At 49.9% G+C, this 20,600-nt stretch overlaps 1 protein-coding gene across 5 annotated transcripts in view; it reads right to left on the reverse strand.

The window, feature by feature from the left end:
- NAV1 (neuron navigator 1) overlaps window positions 1–20,600 on the reverse strand; it is a 232,594-nt gene that overhangs the window by 17,921 nt on the left and 194,073 nt on the right. For 2 of the 5 annotated variants that reach the window (XM_036909516.2, XM_036909521.2), the window contains 12 exons: window positions 19,703–19,841; window positions 18,968–19,265; window positions 17,591–18,284; window positions 16,646–17,089; window positions 16,061–16,102; window positions 15,241–15,389; window positions 13,266–13,433; window positions 12,198–12,250; window positions 11,415–11,438; window positions 11,225–11,302; window positions 8,250–8,333; window positions 7,893–8,004 (listed from right to left, as the gene is read on the reverse strand). In XM_036909516.2, the coding sequence (XP_036765411.2) occupies window positions 7,893–8,004; window positions 8,250–8,333; window positions 11,225–11,302; window positions 11,415–11,438; window positions 12,198–12,250; window positions 13,266–13,433; window positions 15,241–15,389; window positions 16,061–16,102; window positions 16,646–17,089; window positions 17,591–18,284; window positions 18,968–19,265; window positions 19,703–19,841 (2,285 nt within the window). The remainder of the gene's footprint in view (window positions 1–7,892; window positions 8,005–8,249; window positions 8,334–11,224; window positions 11,303–11,414; window positions 11,439–12,197; window positions 12,251–13,265; window positions 13,434–15,240; window positions 15,390–16,060; window positions 16,103–16,645; window positions 17,090–17,590; window positions 18,285–18,967; window positions 19,266–19,702; window positions 19,842–20,600) is intronic. The other 3 variants (XM_036909518.2, XM_036909517.2, XM_036909519.2) reach the window with 3 other exon arrangements.

Here is a 20,600-nt window from a genome sequence, read left to right on the forward strand (position 1 = left end):
ATGAGACTTGAGGCAAGGCCAGATGCAGAAGGTAGAGGAGAACGGACCCTACCAACCACTAGGTCCGCATTATTCATTTTGTGGATCATTCTTTCAACAAACATGTATTGCATGCCCATCATGTTTCAACATAAAAAAATGCAAAAGGAAAAAAGTAAGTAAGAAATGATCTCTGTCCTCAAGAAGCTTGCAGTCAAGGAGAAACAGCAGTGCACAGATGCATGAGCTCAGCTTGAACAGGCCTAAGAGGGACATAATTAAAGCGCACCCCCTACAGTGTTGTGGAGATGTCACCTACCACTTTTCATGGCTTTCTCCAGCAATACTTGGCTACTTTATTATAGTTGCAATTCCTCTCTTCCTCCACATAACAAACGTGCACACATACATATACTCACAAACAGATTTTCTTCAAATGTTTGAAAACAAGTTGCCAATAACATGACACTTTACCACTGATTTTTTCTAAGAATAAGGACATTATTCCACAATATTATCACATGCAGGAAATGAACAGTAATTCTCTTAATTTAAAATCTAGTCCATATTCAGATTGGAATGATTTTTGGTCTTAACTGACATTACTGGGTTACTCTGGGGACAGAATGAAGGAGAGACTGAGCAACACAAGACTAGTTAGGAAATGACTGTCACGATGCGGAATGATGAAAGCCTGAGCTGGGGCAGTGACAAGACGGAGGAGCGACAGCACTGAGATCTATACAGATATATAGGTGTACACAGGGGTCTTACCTATAACTGACTGACCACATACGGTGGAACAGTGTGACAGAAAGGATGACTCTCATATTAGTGGTGTGGGTCACCAGGCCGATAACGGCTGCATTGGGCAAAACTACAGAAGGGAAAGGGTCGGCATGCATATTTCTAAGGGAGGTGAAGGTGCCTTTTAACATTGGACATGCTGAGTTAAAGGCCCATATCATGTAATCTGAGTGGAAGTGTCCAAAAGTATTTGGAGAGAGGGGAATAAAATTCAGGAGACTGATACAGATTAAGAAGAGAGATACAGACTAAGAAGTTGTAAAAGCTATCAAGTTAAATAAATGAACTCAGTTAAATGAAAGAAAAAGGTTGCTGGATACAAGTTCAATGTACAAAAAAATCAATTGTGCATCTATACACTAGTAATGAATCATCTGAGAAGAAAAATAAGAAAACAATTCCATTTATAACAGTGCCAAGATATAAATTCAACAAAAGAAATGCAAGACATATATATCTGCATATATAGTAAAACCCCACTGAAAGAAATTAAAGAATAAATAAACAGAAAGGCATGCTGTGTTCACAGAGGACTTCATGTTGTTAAGTTGGCAATACTTTCCAAATTCATATACAGAGTCAACATAATCTCTATCAAAATCCCAGCTGGCTTAATCAGCAGAGATTGACAAACTGATTTTAAAATTCACATGGAAATACAAAGGGCACATTGTAAGCAAACTTTCTTGAAGAAGAACAAAGTTGGAGGACTCGCACTTCTGATTTCAAAACTCACTACAAAGTTATAGTAATGAAGACAGGGTAACATTGGCTAAGGACAAACATATAGAATAATGGAATAAAATTGAGAGCCCAGAAATAAACCCATACGTTTACAGTTAACTGATTTCCTATAAGGGTGCCAAGCTCATGTAAGGGGGAGAAACAGTCTTTTCAACAAAGGGTGCTAGGACAACTGTATAGCTACTTCAAAAGAATGAAGTTGGAGTCCTACCTCACACCACCTATGAAAATTAACTCAAAATGGACTAGCGATCTATAGGGAAAAGCTAAAACTATAAAGCCATTTGAAGATAACATAGGAGTAAATCTTCATGACCTTGGATCAAGCAATAGTTTTTCAGATACAACATCTACAGCACCAAAAACACAAAGAAAAAAATAGATGCATTGTACTTCATCAAAATGGAAAGCTTTTCTTTCAAAGGACAGTATCAGGAAAGTGAAAACAACCCATGGAATTTGCAAACCATGTATCTAATAAGAATCTAGCATTCAGAATATATTAAAAGCTCTTGAAACTCAACAATAAAAAGACAACCTGATTAAAAAGTAGGCCAAGGACTTGAATAGACACTTCTCCATGAAGATATACAAACGGCCAATGAGCACATGTAAAGATGTTCAATGTATGCCAAGCCATCGAGGAAATTCAAATCAAAATCACAGTGAGATATCACTTTACACCCACTAGGATGACTGTAACAAAAAATTAGTATGATAACAGGTGTTGGCAAAGATGTGGTGAGATTGGAACCCTCACACATTGTTGGTAGGAATGTAAAATGGTGTAGCTACTTTGAAAAACAGTTTGGCATTTCCTCAAAAAGTTAAGCATAGAGTTACCATATGACCTAAGTATTCCACTCCTAGGTATATGCCCAAGAGAACTAAAAACATATGTTCACACAAAAACTTGTACATTGATGTTCATAGCAGCATTATTCATAATAGGCAAAACGTGAAAACAACCCAATGTCCATCGGCTGACTAACCGATAAACAACATGGTATATCCATACAACGAAATATTATTCAGCCATAAAAAGGAATGAGGGTCTGATACAGGATACAGCATAAACGAATCTTCAACATATTACGCTAAATAAAAATGCCAGTCACAAAAGACCATAAATGGAATATTGTTTGATTACATTTATATGAAATATCCAGAACGAGCAAATCCATGGAGACAGAAAGTAGATTAGTGGATGCCAGGAGGTGAGAGGAAGGAGGAACGGGGAGGGGTATTAATGGGCACAGGGTTTCTTCGTGGAGCGATGAAAATGTTCTGGAATTAGATAGTGGTGACAGTTGCACAACCCTGTAAATATGCTAAAAACCATCGAATTGTATACTTTAAAAGGTGCATTTTATGGCATGTGAGTTATAGCTCAATTTAAAAGAAAAAAGAAGAAAGATCGGGAACAAGACAGGGATGCCCACTCTCCCCACTGTTATTCCACATAGTACTGGAGGTCCTAGCCATGGCAAACAGACAAAACAAATAAATAAAAGGCATCCAGATTGGTAAAGAAGAAGCCAAACTGTCACTGCCTGCAGATGACATGATATTGTACATAAAAAACCCTAAAGACTCCACTCCAAAACTACTAGAACTAATATCGGAATTCAGCAAAGTTGCAGGATACAAAATCAGCACACAGAAATCTGTGGCTTTCCTATACACTAACAATGAACCAACAGAAAGAGAAATCAGGAAAACAACTCCATTCACAATTGCATCAAAAAGAATAAAATACCTAGGAATAAACCTAACCAAGGAAGTGAAAGACCTATACCCTGAAAACTATAAGACACTCTTAAGAGAAATTAAAGAAGACACTAACAAATGGAAACTCATCCCATGCTCCTGGCTAGGAAGAATTAATATCGTCAAAATGGCCATCCTGCCCAAAGCAATATACAGATTTGATGCAATCCCTATGAAACTACCAGCAACATTCTTCAATGAACTGGAACAAATAGTTCAAAAATTCATATGGAACCACCAAAGACCCCGAATAGCCAAAGCAATCCTGAGAAAGAAGAATAAAGTAGGGGGGATCTCACTCCCCAACTTCAAGCTCTACTACAAAGCCATAGTAATCAAGACAATTTGGTACTGGCACAAGAACAGAGCCACAGACCAGTGGAATAGAAGAGACTCCAGACATTAACCCAAACATACATGGTCAATTAATATACGATAAAGGAGCCATGGACATACAATGGGGAAATGACAGCCTCTTCAACAGCTGGTGTTGGCAAAACTGGACAGCTACATGTAAGAGAATGAAACTGGATCATTGTCTAACCCCATACACAAAAGTAAATTAGAAATGGATCAAAGACCTGAATGTAAGTTATGAAACCATAAAACTCTTAGAAAAAAATATAGGCAAAAAATCTCTTAGACATAAACATGAGCAAGTTCTTCATGAACATATCTCCCTGGGCAAGAGAAACAAAAGCAAAAATGAACAAGTGAGACTGTATCAAGTTGAAAAGCTTCTGTACAGCAAAGGACACCATGAATATAACAAAAAGGAACCCTACAGTATGGGAGAATATATTCATAAATGACAGATGCAATAAAGGGTTGACATCCAAAATATATAAAGAGCTCACGCACCTCAACAAACGAAAAGTAAATAATCCAATTAAAAAATGGGCAGAGGAGCTGAACAGACAGTTCTCCAAAGAAATTCAGATGGCCAACAGACACATGAAAAGACGCTCCACATCACTAGTCATCAGAGAAATGCAAATTAAAACCACAATGAGATATCACCTCACACCAGTAAGGATGGCCACCATCCAAAAGCCAAACAACACATGTTGGCGAGGTTGCAGAGAAAGGGGAACCCTCCTACACTGCTGGTGGGGATGTAAACTAGTTCAACCATTGTGGAAAGCAGTATGGAGTTTCCTCAGAAAGCTCAAAATAGAAATACCATTTGACCCAGGAATTCCACTTCTGGGAATTTCCCCTAAGAATGCAGCAGCCCAGCTTGAAAAAGACAGATGCACCCCTATGTTTATCGCAGCACTATTTACAATAGCCAAGAAATGGAAGCAACCTAAGTGTCCATCAGTAGATGAATGGATAAAGAAGAGGTGGTACATATATACAATGGAATATTATTCAGCCATAAGAAGAAAACAAATCCTATCATTTGCAACAAATGGATGGAGCTAGAGGGTATTATGCTCAGTGAAATAAGCCAGGCGGAGAAAGACAAGTACCAAATGATTTCACTTATATGTGGAGTATAAGAACAAAGAAAAAACTAAAGGAACAAAACAGCAGCAGAATCACAGAACCCAAGAATGGACTAACAGTTACCAATGGAAAAGGGACTGGGGAGGATGGGTGGGAAGGGAGGGACAAGGGGAGGGGGAAAGAAAGGGGGCATTATGATTAGCATATATAACATGGGGGGAGGCACGGGAGGGCTGTGCAACACAGAGAAGACAAGTAGTGACTCTACAGCATCTGACTACGCTGATGGACGATGACTGTAATGGGGTTTGTGTGGGGGGTGACTTGATGGGGGGAGTCTAGTAAACATAATATTCTTCATGTAATTGTAGATTAATGATACCAAAATTAAAAATAAGAGAGATTATAGAAACTACAAGATAGACATGAACACTGGGGAAAATATGTAGAATCATCAAGGAAAAAAGCTGCGGCTGTCGCCCTGGGAAATGTCAGTAGGGACGGGTTCTGTGAAGGACTCAGAGTAGTGGGAAGAGGCTGTGATGGGCAGGATGACACAGAAGCCTGGGGAAGAACTTAATGAAAAAAGGAAACAAGGCCAAAGTTTGGAAATCTTGGAGTACTGGCTCTGTGTATTTGTAAGAGGAGGTATCTTTTGAGCACCTGGTACATGCCCAGCTCTGTGGTAAATGTTAACATACATCCTCTGATTTGCTACAACAGACTTTTGGTTACATGTTATCTCCATCTTACAGAAGTCAAGTAAAAGAATTACTACAATTATGTTAGAGTTTGGAAAAATCGGGGTCAGTGTTGATTTTAGTGAAAGCATTTTAGGAGGGTGATGGTGACAGAAGCCAAATTATAGTGGGGTTAGTGGGAAAGGGGGATGGAAAGGTGGATTTTGCTGTGAAGGAAGGAAAGAGATAAGATTATACAGTTGACCCTTGAACAGTATAGGTTTGAATTGTATGGGTCCACTTATAGATGGATTTTTTTTCAATAAATATTGTATAGTGTACTATAAATGTATTTTCTCTTCCTTGTGATTTTAATAACAGTTTCTTTTCTCTAGCTTACTTTATTGTAAGAATACAGTATATAATACACATTAACATACAAAATATGTGTTCATCTACTGTTTATGTTATTGGTAAGGCTCCCAGCCAACAAATAAGAAAAGTTTTGGGGAGTCAAAAGTTGATTATCAACATGGAATTTTGACTGCGTTGAGAGGTCAGCACCCCTCTCCCCCCATGTTATTCAAGGTCAACTGTAATTTGAAAGGACTTACATGGATACATCATTCACCTCCCAAAAGATAAAAGAGCCTTTAGCAGCATTCTAAGCAGAGGGGAAAGACTGAATAGAGGATAAGAAGTCAAAGGTGTAGACAAGTGTGTACATTTGTACAACTGCTAGAGGGAGCACCCCAAAGCATTAGATAAGGGGCCACTCTTAGCCAGAAGAGATAGATCCTTCCAACAACATGTGGGGGGGTGGGAAATAAGTAAGTACCGGATGAATAAAAATTGATGGCGTGGGGAAGAGTTGATGGAGTTCTTATTTAAAGATGTTTATTTTTCTTAAGGAGAAGGTGAAATCTATGTTCCGAGTGAGGCATGTCACCAGGGGAGTGAGGGGCTTGGGAAAAGTGGGGGGAGCCGGGAATGACTGACAGCGGAGTAACCAGAAAACCACGGGCAGGGAAGAGGGCTGGCTGCAGGCAGGGAGCCCAGGTTTTCACAGCATCAGACAACTAGTTGTCTTGAGTTTCTCCAGCAAAGCTTGATAGGCTGTGAAGTGGCAGCCTCATCATCTGAGCCCGTGCAGCCTCTGTGCCTCTGTGACGTGTCTCAATTGAAGAGACTGCATCTCCTTGGAGAACTGAAATGAGGGTCAGGTACATGTGTGTGCATGCACGACCCCTTTATGTAAAAAGGTAAAGTGCTAATTTTGTAGACTATTTTTTAGAGCAGTTGTATTTTTAGGTTCACAGCAGATGAGAGGAAGGTACTGAGGCTTCCACAGAGCACTGCCCCCGACAGGGGGGGGATTATTACATCGTTCTCCCCCACTGCCACCCTTCCCCCACCAGAGAGGTGCCCTTGTTACAGCCGATTAACCTGCACTGACATGTCGTTGTCACCCAAAGCCCAGAGCTGACATTAGGGTTCACCCTTGGTGATGGACATTCTGTGGGCCCGGACAAGTGTCTAATGACACAGCACATATCCACCATGATAATACTGTACAGGTCCCTTCCACTGCCCTGAACAGCCTCTGTGCTCTGTCTGTTCACCCCCACCCTGGCAGCCACTCATCCTTGTACCATCTCCACGGTCTTGTCTTTTTCATAATGTCATATTGTTAGAATCACATGATACATAGCCTTTCCCAGCTGGCTTTCTTCACTTAGTAAAATGCACTTACGACTCCTCAGTATCTTTTCACAGCTTGATGGCCCATCTCTTTTCACTGCTGAGTAATATTTCACTGTCTGACTATAGCACTTTGATGCATCTTTTCACCTACTGAAGGATATCTTAGTTGCTTCCAAGTTTTGGAAATTAAGAATAAAGCTGCTATAAACATTCATGTGTTTGTTGTGAGAATATAAAATTCCAACTCCTTCCAGTAAATACCAAGGAGCATGGTTGCTGTATGGTACAGTAAGAGTGCCTTTAGTTTTGTAAGGATAAAGCACTATTCATTAGTCTCATAGACATTGAGAAGTGACTAGTGGTTGGTCACTAAGGGGGAGGGGAGTGGGCCGGGGGGGGAGGGTGACTGCTAAACCACTGTGATGTTCATTTGATAATTAAAAAATAGTAATAATAATAGAAAAAAAAAAGAAAAAAGTGCTATTTTAATGTTTGTGGCTGCTCTTTAGCTCTGGCCTAAAGGTTCAGGAGAGGCCCCACGGGGACTGGGGTCTCATCTACTCTCCCTCATCCCCTGGGATATAGGGTCACGCTCCTGGCTGACCAGTCTCCTCAGTCCAGAGCACCGTGCTGAAGGGGTGATGCACCTTCAAGAATCTGGTCTGAGACCTGGCACACCAGGGTACAGATAGGACTCTGCAGTGACCTTCCTTCCATCCCGCTCCTGTTCGCCCTCCACCTGTCTGCATGCCCTACCTTTGGGTGTGATTTCCGAGGCATTAAGGGCTCCCTGAATGACGGCCTGAGCCTCAGAGTTCTTTTTCTTCAGAAAGTCTATGGTTTCTCGTAAATCAAGTAGCTCAGTATCCTAAGGGAGAAATGGAAATAGTGTCATTAGCTGGGACTGGGAGCTCCTACTATGCTCCGGGCAATGGGCCAGGCACTGGAATTCTACCAGACTGGATAGACAAGAGAAGCAGCAGGTTGAGAATTCAAGTTGATGGGAAGGGAGGGAGAAACTGGCACTCAGGAGAGAGGGGAGGAGGTCAGCCTGGGCCTGGCTGCCCGGGGGAACTGCCCCCTGCAGGTCCCTCCCCAGCCCAGGCCTCTCACCTTCTCCTCTGCCGTCTCTGCCAGGTGTCGTAGGCGGGAGGTCATGTTCACCAGGCTCTGCTCAAACGCTGCAACTAGATTAGCCTGGAATGAATACAGAGGAGGCTCCTCAGTTGCCTGAGGCTTAGGGAAAGCAAAGGACTTTGACGGGAAGCAGTTCGGGCTGATTTTCCGGGTCTCAGAGCTGACAATGTGCCAACAACCTCTTGGTGATTTTTAGATACTGATATCCCTGGGCAGACAAGGTGGACTCAAACCCCTTCTGGAGGGAACAGCTTCTTGACCAGTGACCTGGTACAGACAGCATTAGGGCGGGGCAGGTGTCTGGAGGCGCTTGGAGACTTGGGACCTGGTACCTGTCAGCTACCAGACTGGGGCTTCCCGACTCTGCGGGAGGGCTGCAGTCTCTGAGGTCGTTCCTCTGACCTCGGCTTGATGACTCTGCTGTCCCCCAGGTGGGCCCCCGCGGTCCACATCACCTCCCAGGAGAGCTGTGCGGTACGTCTTTCCGCCTCTGCTCCCAGTGGTCCCCCATCTTCACTAGTACTGCTGCTCCCCATTCCTGGTTTCCCCAGGCTCTCTGTGCAGCTGGCAAGAAGTGCTCAAGAAACTTCGGGGGCGTTCCACAGTTTGGCCACCAGGTGTCAGGCCCGCTTCGTGAGGAGTGCAGGACACCTGGGGGCCTGCGCAGGGAGGCAGGCCGGGGGAAGGTGAGCTGCGGCCACTGAGCGGCAGCTGGACCACAGACTGAACTCCAGCCGCCCACCTGGCAGCAAGGCGGACAGGAAGGTGCGGGGAATGAGGCATGACACTACAAAGGGAACACCTGGGGATGCAGAACCATCCCTCAGTGGAGGGTATCCGAGCAAGCTGGTGACCCTAGCAAGAAGTGACGGCCATATTTCGGGCAGCCGGCTCACTCACAAGCTCTAAGATGTCTGCGGCATACACTCACGGCTGCCTGTAGGCCTGCGATTCTCTCTCCCTGCTGGCTCTCCTCTGGTTTCTAGCCACTGCCCTTGAAACATGCCTGGAGGCTATGGCATTTGACAGTGGCTGGACATGAACCCTTCAATCCTGTGTGAGCCTCCTCGGCCTCGCCTACTCTAAGTGCAGGCCAGGTCTCTGTCGTGACCCTGAGCAGTGGACGTCACCTACTGTACAGGGAACGTCTGTCTCCTTGGCCTCAGACCATCTCGGTTATGTCTCTACATTCCTGCTTAAGTCTGTAAACAGACTGCTTCTAGTCCCAGCAAATCTTCTCATGAGAGACCTGAGAACCCCCGGGTTCCTGTGTGCTTTTCTGCCTCTTCTTCACTGGGGGCTCCCTTTACTCTGGATGGCCTTTCCTCTCCCTTCCCTCCTACATTTTATCTCCCTCCTCCGACTACCCGTCAACCTCACGAGGGTGCCTGTAAGACATCAGGGCTAAGCAGGCTGGAGACAGGCCGGCATTGGGAGGGGTAAGTGGTCTGACATGGGCAGCAGGTAAGTTCCATGAAACAAGACAAAAGCTTGGTCTGGGATCCTAAGGGGAGCTGCAGAAACTTCCCGGCCCTGGCACCTCATCTCCTGCTTGAGGGCAGGGCTCCAACCTCAGCAATATCTCGCCTCTAACAGAACCCGTCACATCTGGGTGTTTGGTCTATTCTCCCTAGCCAAAGGGAACTTCTTGTTCTAAGGAAAATCACCCTCTAAATTCATTTTCTTGGCTCTCACCCAGCCCAACAGCACGATGGCTGACACACTGCCGTGTAAATGAATCAGAGACACTAATGTTCTTGCCTCCCTGGCGCCTTTTCCCCCCACCCCGGCACCTCCCAGACATGAATTTCCTGGGGTGTGTAGAACGTGACCCAGGGCACTGGCCTTGGGTGGCGCACGAGGGAGAAGAGATGGCTCTTGTTTATATACCAATTCTATGGGTCCTCAAGAGTAGAAAAAAGTGTGTGAAATGAGCTTTGACCAAACTGGTAAAGTATACAGCTTATGAATTGAGGGTTTGGGGACAGAGAATAAAGAGGTAATCAGCATGGTGAGGGAACTGATGCTGAAATATATTAGAAATATGCAAAATCTTGGTGGAGAGCCTTCTACCTGATTCCAAGGGAAGACTTAGGTCCGACAGCTGGGCTCCCCAGAGAGGAAGGGAAGAGAAAAAACCAGAACTATTGCGGAAATCGCAGACACGGTTACTTTTGTGCAAACACTTGGAAAGCTCCTGCAGATCCGGCTCAGCTGTTGTTTACAGCTTCGGGGGAAAATGGCTCTTATGTTCTCTGTTCACAGCCCAGTCACAGGGGAGATGCGACCACAGCTTCCTCAGAGGAGGGGACTGCATTTCTCCCCATCTCACAGGGTGGACAAATCGAGGCCAAAAAGAACTCTCCTCAACTGGATATACCGAGGGCAGAAACAAAGAATTCTGGCTCTCAGCCTAAAGCTCAGATCATTTCTGCCAGTGGCCTACGGAGACAGCTATGGAAAGGCAGCTGTGAGCCAAGGGGTTAGACTGGAGTGGGAGTTGGCTTCCTAAGCAGAGTCGTGGTCACCGGACAAAATTCTGATACCCAATGCTGTGCCTGCCCAGGTATACGAGTGACCAGATGTGGACGCGCCCCGGGGCAGTGGTAAAGGGTCCTGAGATTTCTGTAATTATAATCCTTAACCATTTCTGTCCATGGCAAGGGTGTTTCCACCTCCATGCAGAACCACTGATAATCCTCTTTTCTTTGTCTACGGAGTTTAAAGACCACGGACATGAACTCATCCATACCTATTAATTAGGGTGGGACAAAATGGTTCTTCATAAAAATCAAGACTCAGAGAAGGGGAAGGCTAATTGCCAAATCCTTTGCTGTATAGCCCCTGGAACCTAAGCCCAGGGGATTCCTTAACTGATAATTCCTCTCTGGCTAAACTTATCTGACAGCCACAACAGCTGCCCGAGCCTTCCCCTGCTTTATGGCACTCACGTTGGCAGAGAGTTGAGATGTCAGGGTGGCCACTTTCTCCTGGGACGATTCCAATTCCCTACGAAGCTTCCGGATTTGCTGTGAAGGAAGCAGAAATACAAACTTATGGCAGCAGAAGACGGTATGAGAGTCAGAAGGAAAGCGGGATGCAGCGGTGTTAACAAGCAGAGATAAAGGCTTTGCACCCTACCTCAGACTGCATCCTCTCCTCAGCCTGAAGAAGGGGGCAGAGAAGGAGAGAAAGAGAGAAGGAGGTGGTTATACGGAGGTGAGGAAGCCAGGCTCTGGCGGCAGGGCAGGGGCCTTGAAGAAGCCTGACGCAGAGGCGCGGAGAGGCGGAACCTCGTTCCTGGCCCTGCGCCTCCCAAGACCGCTCAGACCCTGCAAGTAGGGTTTAAATAAAAAGATTTCTCTGGAGCTCATCTCCAGCCAGCTTTGGTCATTGCCCAGAAGGCTAGGAATGGAAAATTTGCTGACCCCAAGACTAATCTTTACTGCCACCAACTTGAAGGAGTAAAGAATGAGGGGCAGAACAAATTTAAGAATCAGGTTATGTCTAATGGCCAACGCAGGGCCAGACGCCTCACAATGAACACTGGGTAAATCTGACCACTGCTCAGATTCTGGAGTCCTAGAAACCTGCCCATCTCTCCGTGCCATGAATGCTTCCCACTTATGATGGCACAGAATGGGCTCTATAACAAAGGGGATTCTTCGTTTTTCAAAGGAGAGGATCGAGAGGCACCAGAGTTGCTCAGGAATTGCAGGTGAGGCCAGAAAGGGCATCGAGGAACTGAAGCGCCCCACCGGGTGCTCCCAGACCTAGGAGGCTCCCCCCACACCCGCCAAAGACCCATCAGGCAGAGCGAGGAGACAGCAGTGTCCCCCCACCTATCCGCCCAACTAACTACCCGGCCAAAGGAGGTCGTAAGGAGCGGCGCGGTGGCAGGGTAAGAGAAGGGAATGCTCTTACTGAGGAGTAAGTGGAGGAGGCGCTGGAGGCCAGGGACAGCACCGAGCCATGAACTGCAAGAGAAGCAGAACACAGTTAGCAGAGGGCTCGGGATGGGGGGCGCCCGGGGAGCGCCGTAAGGCAGGAGCCTGGATTCTGACCCTGGAGGGCGTCTGGAACAAACAGAAAGAACAGAAGGGGGACCCAACTGCTGTCCCAGCAGCCCGAAGTGGCAGGTGTCGGCTGAGGCAGGTCCTGAGCAGAGCTCGCCCCCTCCTCCAGGCTACCTGCTCTGGCAGCCTGGGTGTGGCAGCCCCTTGCTCAGCCTGCTCCAGGGGCGCCTGGGTGAAGGGCGGGGACAGGAGATGTCAGCGGATGGGTGTCATCTGATCTCCCCAGTCAGGAGAGAACTTTGGCGGCGCGAGAGACAGCAGCAGTGCCGCAGAGCTGTCTGTGTGCGTCTTCTCTGCACTGGGGGACCTGCCTCGCATCCTGGGGACCAGCCCCGCGAAGAAAGTACTGAAGTGTAAACACTCATTCTGATCACTCATTAGAGCCTGACTGAGAACGAAGGCGCGCCTGCCTGCAAGGAATGCCTCCTGGAACGAGCGTCCTGGGAAATCTCGTCCCCTGTAAAGCCCTGTTTTTCAGGCTCTGACCACTGACACCCACGTCACCACCAATGGCCACAGGGCCCTCCCTGAACCTGATCTTCAGAGCATTTTCAAAAGAGGAACGAGATGCCTAATTTTTCATATGGATCAAGAGCCACCATCATGTCCCTTTATCTTTCCATGCACTCTGACCGACGTGGGAAGGAAAGACCACCGCTGGAAGGAGGCAGGCAGGAGCTACAGCCCCAGGGCCCAGAGGGCTGCCACTCCACCCTTCCGAGCTCGACCCCCCCGGCCCCAGGGCTGGACGCCGCCGCCCAAGGTCTCTGGGCCCCCAGACCCTGCAGAGAAATGGGAAGAGAGGAGCGGAATGGCCCAGCTGGTGTTGTGCGCCTCGCATATGTGTGTGTGGTGGCGGGTGAGGGGGCCCAGAAGAGCTGGGATGAGCGTGAACCGCGCTGGCATGAAGTCTCACCATCGTCCGTGGGGTCTCGGAAGGATCCGGACCGAATCATTCCCTTGGGTCTCTCGGCCAGGGACAGGGTGCTCCCCATTTGGGAGCCGCTGTACAGCTCGAAGGCGGCCTCGTGGGTGGGGATGCTGTTGGAGCGGGCGACTCTTGGCGTGGCCGCAGTGGGACTCACTGGAAGGACAGAGGGGAGGGGACGGGCAGGGAGGGGAGGGCGGGAGAAGAGCAGGGTCATCAGCTCTCCGGCCCCTTGGGGGATGGGGCGCCAGGAGCAAGAGAGGTGAAGGGTGGGGGGGGGAGTGGGGGGAGCGGGGAGTGTGGGGCAGCCGGTGTCAGGGGCGGGGTCTCTCCTGGGGAGATGGAGCCCTACTGTCTGGAACAAAGAGCGCACTTTCTATTTTAAAGACCTTCCCTCAGCCCTGCCTGCCTGGAGGTGTCACTTTGGAAGGTTATGTCTGGGGGCCCGGCAGCTTTCTGAAACCTTCACATCACTTGGATGTGCCCGTGAAAGGGGGGTGTGTGGTTCTCCAAAATACTACTGGCAGCTTGGGAGGCCTGAGGACCCAGACCAGGACCCAGAGCTGAATGACGAGAAAGAGCCAGCGACAGAAGGGGGCGGGGCTCTGGGACCCCACCGGCTTGGCATTCACCAAGGCAGGGAGCCTCCCAGCAAGCAGCGTGCCCGAGGTCTTCGGTCAGTTCTAAAGCAGAAGAAACACAGCCCTCTGTGCCCAGTGTTCCCCTGGCTTGAAGGCCAGACAGATGAGCAGGTGAGAGTGCCCGACCCGGGCTGGTGGAATGGGCTTTGCAGCTGGGCTCGGCCTTCCTGCCGAGCACAGAACCTGCCCCCCTTTGGCCCTCGCTTGCTGGGGTTACGGCTCCTGTCGGGAGCCCCCTGGTTGTCCCTTCTCCACACAGGCGGGTGCCTGCCATCTCTCCACCAAGACCTGTGCGGAAGGTTTTACACCTCTGACCAGCCTTTCCAACATGGGAGGTGAGCCCTGTTTCGCTCAGCCCCTCACCCTGCAGCGTGAATGCACTTCCTCCCGTTTGGTCCTCAGTGGGGACAGAGAACAAGGGGGCCCCATCCTCCACTTAGTGGCCCTCGGGGACCAGAGGACTTGTGATTAAGAATCATTCCCTTCTCTAGGTACAATGATCCCACGACTCCTAATTTGTCCTCAAATTCCCCACGGGCATCCCTCAGGCACAGGTCCTCGTTTTGTCCTGACTGCCTCCCTTACTCAACTGAAAGGGGAGATGGCTTTGGAGAGAGACAGTGAACAAGCACCAGGCCTGTCCCAGGCGCTGTCCTCCAGGGGCTCCATTAGGCCAGCCCCGGCCTGCTGCTTCCCAGAAGCAGCGCCACCGCGCTCTGTGCTGGGCCGGCCTCTCTTGGAAGCTGCCTCCCCTCCCTGCCTCGGAATCACGCAATCCCGTCCTTCGCTCCGGGCCTTCCCTTCTCCTGAGGCTTCAGAGAGGGTGTTGCCAGGACATGCCTCAGACAGCCCTGCCCTCAGGGCTAGCACAGCCCTGGCCCAGACACTGCAGCTGGACGACCTGGCCTTCTCTGGGTTTGGAGGCAGATCCCATCCTGTGCAACAGCCTTCCCCTCCTTCCTTCCCCCCAGTCCAGCCGTTTAGTTTTGCAGCTCTGGGTGTGGTGGCTGTGTTCTGGCAATGGCTGCCTGTTCACTGCACAGGTTTGATCTCTGGGCCTCAGTCTGTGGCTTTTTCTTGCCATCACTCAGATACTCTGAAGCTACAAGAACCCTACAGCATGTGCCCTAGGGTAACTTTCCAATTCAGGATTGTGAAGCACTTTGCCTTCAGTCTTGCTTTGGATGGACAGACTGAGGTACCAGGAAGACACCCGACATGGTGGGAGTCAAATATGAGATGAAATCCAGTGCCCAGCTGCCCTGCCTTGCTCTGCAGGGCGACCCCTGCTTCATCCTGTGCCAGTGGCTGAAAGCACTGACCTATGTTGGTAAGCTGGCCCTTTGCACTCAAGGACATGGAGAGGGCAGGGGGGGAAGGCAGCTCGGACGGGTCGTCGGATTCAGGTAGCCCCCCGATGGTGTGGGAATGTCGCCTCTCCTTGGTGTCCTCTTGGGCCTGAAGCTGGTACCTGGAGGAGGAGGCATAATTCAGTCTGGGCAACTACAAGGGGATCTCGGAGGTTTTGTGGGCATGGAGGCTCTGAAACAGGACAAGGAAAAGCGGGAGCATAAGTGGGGGACTCAGCATCCTCTCCCAGACCGTCAGAGAGCTCCGCAAGAACCAGCAGGTATCCCTATGGGGTTACCTCAGGTGGGCACTGAAATGATGGAGGAGACATTAAGGCTCAGGACACAGCTTTACGCTTCCCTGCTGGGCTTCCAAGTGGCAGGAGTCATGTAACCGAGAAACCCAACACTGCCAATGGGTGAAGGGCCAGGGGTGTCTTCCTCTTGCCCATCTGAGTGGGCCCAGAGGCAGCCCGTTCCCCCTGGGACTGCGAGGAAGGAAAATTCCAGAAAGCTCAGCTGGGACTGTGGCAGCACAGGCTGGTACGGGATAAGTGTATGACTCCCACATGCCAACTTGTTTCTCCTCCATTGCCAGAACGCCAGCTCTACAGTCGACTCACACGCAAGCTTGGGGCACAGAGTGTGTGTGGGGAGGCATGTGTGCAGCAACGACGTATAAATGACTCGGCTGAGAGGGTCACTGAATTCACAGCTGGCATAGGGCAGGTTACGGTTTCTCGTATGGCCCACAAGCCCCAGGTAGAAGGAAGAAAAGTCATTAAAGGGTTACCTGAGCCCTTTCTTGGGAAGGGTGTTCCGATCCCGCTGATTACTGTGGAGAAAAAGAGAAAGAAGCATGTGGGTGCACCTTAGGAATGAGTTTGGGACCCGAGGTTTGAGGGATGCAAGACTTGACACATGACATCAAACTGTGAGCCCCTTTATCTCTATCAACAAAACAAGAAGACAGCTGTGGCAGTCCACCTCTTGGCCTGCAATGAGACATTTACTTGAAATGCTAAATGTTTTCTCAGCTTAGGAATCAGGGTGGGGTTAGCTGTTTAAGAGATTATATCAAGGGTGTGATATAACAAATCATTTTGGAGTAGGAAGCAAAAGCTTTGGATGACAGGTTAAACTAGTTAAGAGATTTCATATTAAGTCATTTAATGTCTCTGTGCACTGGCACCCCCACTTACAAGAGAATAATTTAAGAACAAAGAAAATCCTACCTTTGTCATGCAGTTGTGAAGCAAATGCAATTACTTAATGTCGGTGAAAAAAAACTTCAAAGTCACAAATCGAATACAGGACAGTATTACTAATGGCAAAATGAACCAGAGGCACAGGTTCGGCTCTGTCTCTGTCCACCTACCTGTCCAACTGCCCAGTTCTGGGGCTTCCGCTCCAGGTCAGCTCTTCCACCTCTTCCTCTGGGAGTGCGGCTGGGGGAGCAGGCGGGGTGGGGATGGGCGCACTGGTGGGGAAGGCACTGGGCAGGCTCATTGGCATCTGGAGGGACTCCATGCTCCTGTGCAGGCCTGAGAGTTTGGGGTACATGCAGGTCTCTTTTGGAACACTGAAGCCACTCATGAGCTCCAGGCCTTGGGAGAAGCTGGCAGAGTTGATATTGAGAATGGGTGCTGGACTGGGGGTGAAGCAGGAAGGGAGAGCGCCTCCTGTGGCCGAGCTTGTAGCATGCAGATCCGGGACCTTGGGCGGGTGGGCGTCACTAGACGAGGGCAGGTCCAGACTGTTGGAGTTGACCTTGTCTAGATTGGCTAGTGAGGGTGGCTTGACAAAGCTCTTAGCGGCAGTCCTGAGAGGAGTGGAGATAAGACAAAATATTTAGAATAGCAAGAGTTACAGAAGCAAGAGACAGATGGGACCTTAGATAATTAAATCTAATTCAGGTTCCTCACTTTCTGGCTGTTCGCTAAGTACAGAGGCTTATCCCAGTGCTGCTGAGAAATACACGGGAAGGAAACCTGGTATGTGACCCGAGGTACCTTCAAGTCTTACGAGCGGGTCAGCACACGCATGGGGGAGACACAGGTGCCCACGCGCACAGAGGGGGGTAACTCAACAGGAAAACCACCCGTACGAGTGCTGAAGACACGGTATGGGTTGGTCAGAGGACAGTACAGAGGAGGTGAGCTTTGAAAACAGTTTTAGAAGAGGGTGAAGGAAATGGGCACGCAGGAGGGTGGATGGGAAAGACCCGCGCCCAGGCCCAGAGTTCAGCGCGGACCGGCCGTGCCTCTCCGGGTCTGAGGAGCGCAGGAACACAGACGAGGAGGCAGCCGCCCCGCCCGGGTACCTGAGAGGGGTCGGCGGCAGCTCCGCCAGCTTGGCGGCTGGGGGGTGGCTCGCTTGGCTCCTGGGGGCGTTCTCTGGGGAGCCGCCGCTCTGCAGGGGGCCGCCGTCGGAGTCCACAGCCCCCGCCTTCGCTTTGGCCTTCTCCTTCTCGCGGTCCGTCTGATTGACAGGCGCGGGCGCGGGCCGCCCCCCGGCCACCTTGGAAGGCTCCTTCAGCCTGGACGGGGCGAGGCCCCCCTGCTTGGCGCTCAGGAGGCTGGGGTCGATGCTGCTGCTGACGGGGCGCGGCCCCCCCCGCCCGCCGGTCACGCTCATGGAGCTGGACTTGGCCGGCCGGGGCAGGCTGCGGTACTGGATGTTGGAACGGGCTCCGGGCGCCAGGAAGCCGGGCTCCGCGCTGTTGGAAACGTCCAGGCTGGTCTTGCGCCCGTTCACGGGCTTGACGGGGATGCCCGAGGACTTCTGGATCTTGCCGAGGGTGGCCGAGCCACCAGCCTGCATGACGGTGGCGGTGCCCGTGGCGGGAGGCGGCTTCTTGTAGCCGAAGGATCCCGACGCGGAGGGGCGGGCGATGCCCGAGGGCGGCCTCTTGGCGTCGCTCAGGCGCTCGCGGCCGGCGTCGGAGGAGGACCGCTGCAGCCCGGCGCTCTTCACGGCGAGCTTGCCTTTGTCCGCGCTTCTGCCGTCGGATTTACCTGCAGGACGGAGGCCAGGGGGTGGGGGGGGCGCTGGGACGGGCCAGGGCCGAGGCGGCGCCCTGGCCGATCCCTCCCTTCCTGTCCGCACGGGCCGTGGCCCGCGGACGGCCTGCACAGGGGCAGGCACGCACCAGGGAAGCTGCTGGGAGTTCTCCCGACCGAAGGGGGCTGCGGGGTGGGAGGCGCCTGCGGTTTTGTGTTGTGTTGCTATTTGTTGTTTTCTGCTTCCAGAGTAAAATGATAAAAGGAGGGGAAGCAAATGGCCTGCAGTCTGGCAACGTCTGCTGGTCATTAGAGACCAGAGAGAAATGCTGATTAAGGCGAAAAGTTACCCAAGGGGCCAACTCTGGGAGCGATACGATTCTGATCTGTCATCTTCTCAGGGCCCTCCCGGAATGTCAAGCAAGAACCTTGTGCAGGTAAGTACACCAACCAGACACACCAGGAGAGGAAAGGACAGAGCCAGCGGGAAGTGTCCGAAGGCAGGTCCCACAGGCCTCTGAACTGGACACACCCCCTCCTCCCCCTCTTCCTAGGCGCATGGTTTTGGCTCAGGGGCTCGCCCTGCTGGAAGTAATGTGGAGCTAGCACTGACTTTCCTACCTCACAGGACTCTGAAATGCTTGCTATCATCCAAGAAACAGGCTACACCCCCGTGCCTTCCGTGGTTCCGGGCTCACCTGCGACCTTGAGGGCACTCTGGGCCGTGTGAGTGATGGGAGACGTGACAGCCACTGGGGGGGTCTTGCCCTTCTTCAGGGAGCCAGGCTGGCCCAGGCTGATGGGCTTTTTCAGCTCCCCAACCTTGGATGAATCGTCGCAGCTCTCGGGTCGCTCCCTCCGCCACTTGGAAGCCCCCGGCTCCATCTTCAGGCTGCCGCTGTCGTACTCCAGCTTTTTGGGGGCCTTCTCCTCAGATTCACTAAACCAACTCAGTCCGCTTTCTGCCAGTGAGCGCTTCTCTGAATCTGTGCGCAGCTGAAGAGAAAAAGCAGAATGAGACCCTCATTTGGGGACAGGAAAGTGGAGGGCTGGGGCTGACGGGCTTTATTTTGGTTGCTGGGTGTTGACTTCCCAGAGTGTTAAGTCAACCCAGGTTTTCTACCTGCACATCAAGGATGCCAGAGAGAAAACATCACATCAAATATCCCTGGGCTTCGTTTTCTTCCCCAGATGGAGTAATTCTTACATGTGTCACTCTACACAGTTGTGGGCACTCGATACAGGCACCACTCATTCTGACCACTGCTCATGTCTTAGGTGACCACTTAGGTGACGTCTTTTCTAGAAGGAGTTGGCCGAAGGCAGATGGGAGCCAGTCCCATGGAGTAGGTGAGTGTATGGGCAAACCCGTCCCCAGGCTGCCCTGCTGCTCATCCTGGGACGGTGGCCTGTGCATCTGCAAACTCACGTACCACTACTGTTGAGTTCCTGCGAGAAGCAGTGGGAGTGGTTGGGAGGGAGTTGAGTGAGGAGCTGGCATTGAACTCTTCTGAGCTGAGGTTGTCTGAGGCATCACTGAGCCCACTGCTGATGGAACTGCTTTCATCCCAGCTGCAGGAGAGGAGAGATAAAGGCCTGCCGTTAAAACAGAAGCCGAGGCAAGAAAGTAAGTCTTCATACTGATGGAGAATGGCTATATTCCAGTGTAGAGACTGGCCAAAAGGAGAAAGCTTGGGGATTAGTCCTGGCTTTGCCAGTAACTCAAAGTATGACTTAAACTTCCTCATAATTTGGTGATGTTCTTTTGTAAAGGGAAGAGACTCTCTTTATGTGGCAAAGGAAGATACTATATCTTAACAGAAAATTATATTCTAAAGACAAGGTAATTCTTGGATCAATCTAATTATACAAACAAATTTCCCATCCCAGTAAATGGCCTTTGTTCTTATGATTACCTTATCTTTGTTCATTTCCCAATGTGTTCTCCAGGTGTTTTCCTTTCTTTTTCTAGATTTCTTTATACCCAGTGATAAGGGCCAGGAAAAGCTTTCTCTTTTTTAGAACGCTTAGGCCTATTGTTGCTCACAGCTCCCGTTTATACCATTCACCTATCCTGGCCTCAAGTTTTGCTTACCAACAGTGTGCACTGCTCTGCTGGTGAGTGAACCACAGAGGTGCCAAATTTGTGTTTTTCTGCCCATTGCGTGGAACATCAGATCTGTGGTGCCTGGGAGAGACTGTTGTAAACACGTCTGTCTGTCTGTTTTTATAGAAGGACCCTAGTCTGTATACCACACGACTGAATATAGCCTGTCTCTTTATAACTTGGACTCTACAACGTTCCCTTGGCTGTTCATTTTTGTGTTTAAC

This window comes from Manis pentadactyla, chromosome 9 (genome assembly GCF_030020395.1).
Source record: "Manis pentadactyla isolate mManPen7 chromosome 9, mManPen7.hap1, whole genome shotgun sequence".
NCBI classification, from domain to species: Eukaryota; Metazoa; Chordata; class Mammalia; order Pholidota; family Manidae; genus Manis; species Manis pentadactyla.